The 9,698-nt window shown below is 49.3% G+C and overlaps 1 protein-coding gene across 1 annotated transcript in view; it reads right to left on the bottom strand.

The window, feature by feature from the left end:
• Positions 1 to 319: 319 nt before the first annotated feature.
• LOC311317038 (cGMP-inhibited 3',5'-cyclic phosphodiesterase 3A-like) overlaps positions 320 to 9,698 on the bottom strand; it is a gene marked incomplete at its 5' end in the record, with an annotated part of 82,024 nt that continues 72,645 nt past the window's right edge. Inside the window, 5 exons of the mRNA XM_084448036.1 lie at positions 320 to 816; positions 1,205 to 1,463; positions 7,982 to 8,143; positions 8,408 to 8,611; positions 9,029 to 9,219. Of these exons, the coding sequence (XP_084304162.1) occupies positions 455 to 816; positions 1,205 to 1,463; positions 7,982 to 8,143; positions 8,408 to 8,611; positions 9,029 to 9,219 (1,178 nt within the window). The 3' untranslated portion in view covers positions 320 to 454. The remainder of the gene's footprint in view (positions 817 to 1,204; positions 1,464 to 7,981; positions 8,144 to 8,407; positions 8,612 to 9,028; positions 9,220 to 9,698) is intronic.

Raw genomic sequence — 9,698 nt, 5'->3', positions numbered from 1 at the left:
TTCTGCTTCTGAGTGGAATGCAGCTACACTCTTTCTGAGAGGTGCTGTGAGTGCTGTGTGTACAGTATGTGTGTGTGTGTGTGTGTGTGTACAAATTGTACTAGTCTCCATCGCCCTAAGGACCGGACACAGCTTTTTCCCTCACTTTCATCTCTTTGTTGCCAGAATACAGTGTGTGTGTGTCTGTGTTTGGAGAGGGCTTCTGAAGGGGTCCTGATCCACCACTCTTCCCCTCCCCTCACGGACACCACCCAGCCATCTGTCACCCCCCCCCCCCCCCCTCTTTTCTTGAGGCACGTATTTCTCTACTTCTACGGTTTTGTCACAACAACACCATTTTGTGTACAAGTGATGTGCTGGAAACCAAATATCAGGAGTCTTGTTTGGAGAGAATGCTGAAAGAACGTTCAAATGAAAGAATGTCTCAGTGTTCCAGATTCAGAAGGGTCGAAGGTCAAACTCTCACTTCTGGCTCCTCCTTTTTTTCCCCTGAGGTCTCTGATAAGGTGGCCACCTCTTCTTCCTCTATAGACCCCGCAACTTCCCCATCCTCTTGGCCATCTTTTGGCTCCTCCTCCTCCTTGCTGGCTAGCTCCTCCTCCTCTTTGTGAATGGCTGTGATTGGCTCCTCCTCCTCCTCCTCGTGAATGGCCGTGATTGGCTCGGAGGAGCCACTGATGCAGTTAGGCTCATCCCTGTCCGCCTGCTCCTGGGTTTCCGTGGCGATGACACTTTTCCACATCTGGTGGTTTTCCAGGAGGTGCTGGGTGATTTGGCAGAACACCTTCCTCCTCCTCTTCCTCCGCATCCTCTTCTCTGAGGGGAGACAAACAAGACCAGCGCTTACTCAAAAACAAACAGCACTTCAGTAGCATGTCCACAACAACACTAACCGTATAGTGATGGGTTACAGATTCACGTGGTGAATATTAGCCTTGTGAGATCATGCTGATGTAGAGAGCTCACGTTGTTACTCTTAAATCATTCTTGATACTCTCCATAGAGAACATTTTGAGCCCGATCAGAAAACGATCTCACCAATCAGAGTTGGTTCTGAGGAATTTGAAATACAAACTCCTCCTCCTCTGGGCGGGTTCATGACAGCGAGGAGAGGTTGAAGTGAGTGATATACCTGATCAGATTTTCAGAAGAGAGAGTGAATGTCCAGGGATATATATACGAAGAGGAATGTTGCTAAACTCACGAGAGCTCTCCGAGCCAGTCGAAGCATCCTCCTCTGCCGTGTCGTCCTCCTCCTCTTCCTCCTCTGTCTCTCCTCCCTCCTCCTCCTCCTCCTCCTCCTCCTCCACCCATCGTCCTGGCATGAGTGCGGCAGAGTCGTAGGATTTGCAGAGCGGACCGACGATGTGCGTGATGAACGACTCCTGCAGGTTGGCCAGCTGTGGCGCCGAGCGGTCCATAAAGGGGCTTATGGGTAGTCCCAGGCTGGCCTCCTCATCCCCCTGGCGAGGTGCATTTTGGGAAGACAGACAATACATGGAAACAACATGTCAGCTACATTCTGTCTGTGATATGACGTCCTACATTCCAACACATCAACACCCTTGGACCAGGTGCAGGCTGGTCATTTCCAAGCATACAGGTATGAGCTACTCGCCTTTGGAAACAGAAACAAGAGTTTGCATGCCAGCGAGAACTCTTTAGTTAATTTGTGCTAAACCTTAAACTTCATGCCTATGTGAAGCATTTTGCTCCTACTAATGAAATAATCCTGTATGAGAATGAAATAGTCCAGTATGAGCATGAAATAGTCCAGTATGAGCATGAAATAGACCTGTATGAGCATGAAATAGTCCAGTATGAGCATGAAATAGTCCAGTATGAGCATGAAATAGACCTGTATGAGCATGAAATAGTCCAGTATGAGCATGAAATAGTCCTGTATGAGCATGAAATAGTCCTGTATGAGCATGAAATAGACCTGTATGAGCATGAAATAGTCCAGTATGAGCATGAAATATAGTCCTATATGGGCATGAAATAGTCCTATATGGGCATGAAAAAGACCTGTATGAGCATGAAATAGTCCTGTATGAGCATGAAATAGTCCTGTATGAGCATGAAATAGTCCAGTATGAGCATGAAATAGTCCAGTATGAGCATGAAATAGACCTGTATGAGCATGAAATAGTCCAGTATGAGCATGAAATAGACCTGTATGAGCATGAAATCGTCCTGTATGAGCATGAAATAGTCCAGTATGAGCATGAAATAGTCCTGTATGAGCATGAAATAGTCCTGTATGAGCATGAAATAGTCCAGCATGAGCATGAAATAGTCCAGTATGAGCATGAAATAGACCTGTATGAGCATGAAAGTCCAGTATGAGCATGAAATAGTCCTGTATGAGCATGAAATAGTCCTGTATGAGCATGAAATAGTCCTGTATGAACATTAAATAGTCCTGTATGAGCATGAAATAGTCCTATATGGGCATGAAATAGTCCAGTATGAGCATGAAATAGACCTGTATGAGCATGAAATAGTCCTGTATGAGCATGAAATAGTCCTGTATGAGCATGAAATAGTCCTGTATGAACATTAAATAGTCCTGTATGAGCATGAAATAGTCCTATATGGGCATGAAATAGTCCTATATGGGCATGAAAAAGACCTGTATGAGCATGAAATAGTCCTGTATGAGCATGAAATAGTCCTGTATGAGCATGAAATAGTCCTGTATGAGCATGAAATAGTCCTACAGTATATGAGCATGAAATAGTCCTGTATGATCATGTAAGAGTCCTCAGAATGCATTCATATTAGCTAGTGAGAAGTGTTACATCCCTGTGATACCCTCTCCCTCTATCTCTCATTCACCTCTCTCCATCCCTCTCCCCCTCTCTCTCTCTCTCTCGCCCTCTCTCTCCTCTCTCTCTCTCTCTCTCTCTCTCCATCTCTCTCAATTTAAATGCAAAGGGCTTTAATGGCATGGGATACACAGGTTTACATTGCCAAAGCAAACTTCACAAAAAAGTCACAAAAATGTTAAAATATAAATGTAAATACAAATAGGTGAATTGAGTGAATAAGTAAGTGTAATATTTACTAATGTATTTGATAACGTTTAGGTTTGTATGTATAGTGTGTATATAGCGTATGTCCAGTGATCATGTGGGGTGCAGGGATACAGAGTGAGTCTTTACGGTGGTCGTGTTCCATTGGATGTCCTTTTTTTGTCACAACTGCTCACAAATCATGCTGCTGTGTTTGCACATTGCTGTATTTCCTCCAGAAGCAACGTATGAATGTGAATGAATGTTGGTGGTGGTCAGAGGGGCCGTAGGCGCTGATTTGCAGCCACGCTTCTGTCAGTCTGCCCCAGGGCAGCTGTGGCTACAGATGTATCTTACCACCACCGGTATGACTGTGTCTGAATAAATACTGGACTCTGTAAAGCGCTCTGGGTATCATGAAGGGCGCTATATAAATCCAACTTGATTGATTGAGAAGATATGGGAGTTTTCTCTCTCTCTTCCTCCAACTCTCTCTCCATCCCTCTGTCTCTGTCTCTCTATCCCTCCCTCTCTCTCTATCCCCCTCTCTCCATCTCTCTCCATCCTCCTCTCACTCTATCCCTCCCCCCTTCTCTCCATCCCCCCTCTCTCTCTCTCTCTCTCTCCCCATCTCTCTCCCCCTCCCCATCTCTCTCTCTCTCCCCATCTCTCTCCCTCTCTCTCTCTCCCATCTCTCTCTCTCTCTCCCCATGTCTCTCTCTCTCTCCCCATCTCTCTCTCTGAGTCCTTTGGGGATCAGTGACTGAATAATAAAGGCTTCACAGTGAAGACAACAGGAGAGGAGCCTCAGCAGGTTAACACAGCGACTCTCTGGTCATGGATAGATACAGGACATACATGGATGGATGGATGGATGGATGGATGGATGGATGGATGGATGGATGGATGGAGATGGATGGATGGATGGATGGATGGATGGATGGATGGATGGATGGATGGATGGATGGATGGATCCCTCATCCCTCAGTTTGTCCAGAGTCCAGGCTGACCCCCAGAACAGATTCTGCACAGTGAAGTCCTCCACATGTGTATGTGTGTGTGTGCGCGTGCGTGTGTGGACTGACGTTAGGGACCTACAACTGACTGCAGTAAAACTAGCTCCTCACCTCTGACCTGCAGTAAAACTAGCTCGTCACCTCTGACCTGCAGTAAAACTAGCTCCTCACCTCTGACCTGCAGTAAAACTAGCTCCTCACCTCTGACCTGCAGTAAAACTAGCTCCTCACCTCTGACCTGCAGTAAAACTAGCTCCTCACCTCTGACCTGCAGTAAAACTAGCTCATCACCTCTGACCTGCAGTAAAACTAGCTCCTCACCTCTGACCTGCAGTAAAACTAGCTCCTCACCTCTGACCTGCAGTAAAACTAGCTCCTCACCTCTGACCTGCAGTAAAACTAACTCCTCACCTCTGACCTGCAGTAAAACTAACTCCTGATCTCTGGCTACTGGGGCAGTAGACATCATCACATTCACTTTTCCACATGTGGTTTGAGCTCATAAAGGCTGAGGCCCTTGCTGCTTTCTAAAATTATGTTGGTGTGTTTGGTCTCCTGTAGCAGGGTGTGTAGTTGTGTGTGTGTGTGTGTGTGGTCGTATGTGTGTAGCAGTGTTTGTGGTTGTGGCATGATGAGGGTTGGGTCAGGTATTGACTAGTCTGGAATCAAACGCCACTAAACATAGGCAGAGGGGCAGAGCCAGCAAAACATGGGCAGAGGGGCGGAGCCAGCAAAACATGGGCAGAGGGGCGGAGCCAGCAAAACATGGGCAGAGGGGCGGAGCCAGCAAAACATGGGCAGAGGGGTGGAGCCAGCACATTAGAGGGGCCGAGCCAGCAAATCAGTCTACCTTTCAGATCCAGCTGCATTTGATTATTATTACAACAGGAGCGTATAGTCAGGACTACATGAAAAACTCATTCAGGTAATACACTTTGGCATTTGTGTAATATAAACCTGTTAAGTGAGAGTTAATGTGGAAGAAAGTAAATCACACCTTGTGTGCCAGAAATGATACTGACAGCAGGACTCGTTAGCAATACTTGAAAAGTGGAAATCTTCAGTCAGTGACCAATCAGAGGGCAAATCAGCCTCTTTGTACAGCCCATTATCTGTGCGGGCCAATGAGCATCCGGTTGAAAATCTGACCAGATTCTCATTGGAGTTCACGAATATCATCCCAGAAGTTCCCAGAAGTTGTTGAGAGGGCTTCTGGGTAGGTATTGGTATTGACAGACCTGCCACCCTAATATTTGAGAAAGCCTTTCTGTACACTGGGTCTGATCCCGCTCTCCCCTGGGTGTGTGTGTGTGTCTGCGTTTAGGTGTGTGTGTGTGTGTGTGTGTGTGCGTGCCTGTATGCATGTGTGCATGTGTGTTTGTATGTGTGTGTGTCTGTGTCTGTGTTTAGATGTGTGTCTGTGTGTGTGCGTGCATGTGTGTTTGTGTGTGTGTGGGTGTACGTGTGAATGTGTGTGAGTGTGTGTGTGTGTGTGTGTGTGTGTGTGTGTGTGTGTGTGTGTGTGTGTGTGTGAATGAGAGCTGTCACATCTAGGTCATCTCCTCTCCCCGTTTTGCAACATGCAAATATTGGCCCGATGTTCTACTCCTACTATCGGCCCCATGTTCTACTTCTACTATCGGCCCCATGTTCTACTTCTACTATCGGCCCCATGTTCTACTTCTACTATCGGCCCGATGTTCTACTTCTACTATCGGCCCCATGTTCTACTCCTACTATCGGCCCCATGTTCTACTTCTACTATCGGCCCGATGTTCTACTCCTACTATCGGCCCCATGTTCTACTTCTACTATCGGCCCCATGTTCTACTTCTACTATCGGCCCCATGTTCTACTTCTACTATCGGCCCCATGTTCTACTCCTACTATCGGCCCCATGTTCGACTTCTACTATCGGCCCCATGTTCTACTCCTACTATCGGCCCCATGTTCTACTCCTACTATCGGCCCCATGTTCTACTTCTACTATCGGCCCCATGTTCTACTTCTACTATCGGCCCCATGTTCTACTTCTACTATCGGCCCCATGTTCTACTTCTACTATCGGCCCCATGTTCTACTTCTACTATCGGCCCCATGTTCTACTCCTACTATCGGCCCCATCTTCTACTTCTACTATCGGCCCCATGTTCTACTTCTACTATCGGCCCCATGTTCTACCTACCAAATCCCTACATGTGATATGCCGTTACTAGGGACAACACAGCGTCCTTCTCGCCACTCAGAGCCAGTCTTGGTAGCTGTGCGGTTGCTAGGCACCCTTCTGTCTGTGGCCAGTCAGAGGCCGTGTTACTGGGGAGTGATTCTGTTGCCAGGCATCTGTATGGTAAACGGCTTGCATGGCTGGAGAACTCCTGAAGTGCTGCTCTGGCTCTTTATAACCAGCCAGACAGCCACCTAACCAGCTAACCAGCCAGCCAGCCAGCTAACCAGCCAGCCACCTAACCAGCTAACCAGTCAGCCAGCTAACCAGCCAGCCACCTAACCAGCTAACCAGCCAGCTAGCTAACCAGCCAGCCAGCTAACCAGTCAGCCAGCTAACCAGCCAGCCACCTAACCAGCTAACCAGTCAGCCAGCTAACCAGCCAGCCACCTAACCAGCTAACCAGCCAGCTAGCTAACCAGCCAGCTAGCTAACCAGCTAACCAGCCAGCTAGCTAACCAGCCAGCTAGCTAACCAGCTAACCAGCCAGCCAGCTAACCAGTCAGCCAGCTAACCAGCCAGCTAGCTAACCAGCTAACCAGCCACCTAACCAGCCAGCCAGCTAACCAGCCAGCAAGCTAACCAGCCAACCAGACAGCCAGCTAACCAGACAGCTAGCTAACCAGCTAACCAAACAGCCAGCCACCTAACCAGCCAGCCAGCTAGTTAACCACCTAACCAGCCATAACGAGCCAGTCAGCTAACCAGCCAACCAGTTAACCAGCCAGCCACCTAACCAGCTAACCAGTCAGCCAGCTAACCAGCCAGCTAGCTAACCAGCTAACCAGACCGTCAGCTTACCAACCAGCTAGATAACCAGCTAACCAGACAGCCAGCTAACCAGCCAGCTAGCTAACCAGCTAACCAGACAGACAGCCACCTAACCAGCCAACCAGGTAGTTAACCAGCTAATCAGTCAGCCACCAAACCAGCCAGCCAGCTAGTTAACCAGTTAACCAGCCAGCCACCTAACCAGCTAACCAGTCAGCAAGCTAACCAGCCAGCTAGCTAACCAGCTAACCAGTCAGCCAGCTAACCAGCCAGCTAGCTAACCAGCTAGCCAGCCACCTAACCAGCCAACCAGCTAGTTAACCAGCTAATTAGCCAGCCACCAAACCAGCCAACCAGCCAGCCAGCTAACCAGCCAACCAGCTAATCAGCCAACCAGCTAACCAGCCATAGCCAGCCAGCCAGCTAACCAGCCAGCCACCTAGCCAGCCACCAAACCAGCTAACCAGCTCACCGGCCAACCAGCCGACCAGCTAGACTGGTGGTTAAGATAAACCTGAAGCCTGGCAGTCATACCTGTTGGTAGAACCTGGTTTAGTAGTCATACCTGCTGCTAGAACCTGGTCTAGCAGTCCTACCTGTTTGTAAAACCTGGTCTAGCAGTCCTACCTGTTGGTAGAACCTGGTCTAGCAGTCCTACCTGTTGGTAGAACCTGGTCTAGTATCTTAACTGTAGTATCATACCTATCAGTAGAACTTGGTCTGGCAGTCGTACCTGTTGGTAGAACCTGATCTAACAGTCGTACCTGTTGGTAGAACCTGGTCAGATGTACCTGTTCGTAGAACCTGGTCAGTCGTACCTGCTGGTAGAACCTGGTCAGTCGTACCTGTTCGTAGAACCTGGTCAGTCGTACCTGCTGGTAGAACCTGGTCAGTCGTACCTGCTGGTAGAACCTGGTCAGTCGTACCTGCTGGTAGAACCTGGTCAGTCGTACCTGCTGGTAGAACTCGTTGACGATACCGCTGGTCCACTGCAGGTGCAGGTCTTTGCACTTGAGCGGCCCGTTGATGTCGGCCAGCTTGATGCACATCTGACACACCAGCAGACGGTCGTTCTCATTGGTCCAGTCGATGCCTGAGCAGCCTTCCTCCCCCACCTGGGCAGGTACAGGAAGACACCACCTGCTCATGTAGTCCTTTCAGACACGTCCAAGTACTAATTTCAAATACTTCAAACCATTTGAAATACTTGAAAACATTTCAAATACTTCAAACCATTTCAAGATCATGCTCGTTTCCTTAAAATTTTTTCCCTAAGAAGACGAGGCAAGATCTATCATTACGCTATTAAATTACGGTATTTGAAATGATTTAAAATAGTATTTCCTGGGCCCTTTACAAGCCCTCTGCAAGGTCATTACCTTGGCGTTGAACTCGGCCAGGAAGTCGAAGTGCTTCTTGAGGTCGGTGGCGAGGATGGCCTCTATGACCAGGAAGCGGAAGCGCTTGAACTCCACGTGCTCCAGGCTGGACAGGAAGTTGTACTCGGGCTGCGACATGAAGAGGTTCCAGGCAGAGGCAGCATGGTGGTTCTCCAGAACTGAGCGGTCATTGTACAACACCGCCTGAAGGGGGGGGGGTAGGACAGAGAGCGGGAGAGGGAGAAGAAGGGTAGAGAGAGGGAGAGAGAGAAGGAGAGAGAGAAGGAGAAGGGTAGAGAGAGGGAGAGAGAGAAGAAGGGTAGAGAGGGAGAGAGAGAAGGAGAGAGTGAAGGAGAAGGGTAGAGAGAGGGAGAAGAAGGGTAGAGAGAGGGAGAAGAAGGGTAGAGAGAGGGAGAGGAAGAAGGGTAGAGAGAGGGAGAAGGAGAAGGGTAGAGGGAGAGAGAGAAGGAGAGGGAGATGGAGAAGGGTAGAGAGAGAGAGAGAGAAGGAGAAGGGTTGAGAGTGTCTGCTATTCTTTCTGTTCATCTACTCATCCATCCATCCATCTGTCCCTTCCCCCTCCCTCCATCCATCCCTTGCCCCTTCCCTCCCGTCTCTGACCTGTGGGGCGCTGGTGGCTACCAGGAAGGCGTTGGTTCTTCCAGGGTGGTCGTAGTCGTGCATGGCCGAGGCCACGTAGAGAGCCATCAGCTCCAGGGCCGGTACCAGGCCAGACATGCAGCCGTAGCCCCCCTCCGGCCTCGGGCTCCTCCGGGACACCAGGTACCCTGCGCGGCTGGGAGCGCCCACGCCTGGGAAAGAGGGGGGTGGAGGGGAGGGGGTAGAGGTTAAAGGTCAAAATGGGGTTGCTGAGAAATTAGGCAAATGGGATAGGAAACGCAGGCAAACAGACAGACAGACAGGCAGACAGACAGGAAGACAGACAGGCAGGCAGACAGACAGACAGACAGACAGGCAGACAGACAGACAGACAGACAGACAGACAGACAGACAGACAGACAGACAGACAGGCAGACAGGCAGACAGACAGGCAGGCAGGCAGACAGACAGACAGACAGACAGCCCCCTCTTCTCTCCTCTCATGAAGCCCAGATAGCAGACATCAGGCTGGGCCATCTGCCAGATGTCCTGTCTGTGTAAAGACTGGTTAATACCTCACAATGGACCGTCTGCTCTCTCACTTCTGAGAAACACCACTGACGGTCCACCACACAGGTAAAAACAAATACTACCAGCTGCTCATGGGAATTGTAGTTCTGGGAAGGTTATC

This window comes from Borostomias antarcticus, assembly GCF_949987555.1.
Source record: "Borostomias antarcticus genome assembly, chromosome: 13".
In the NCBI taxonomy this organism is placed as follows: Eukaryota; Metazoa; Chordata; class Actinopteri; order Stomiiformes; family Stomiidae; genus Borostomias; species Borostomias antarcticus.
This window is presented reverse-complemented; position numbering and strand designations above follow the sequence as displayed.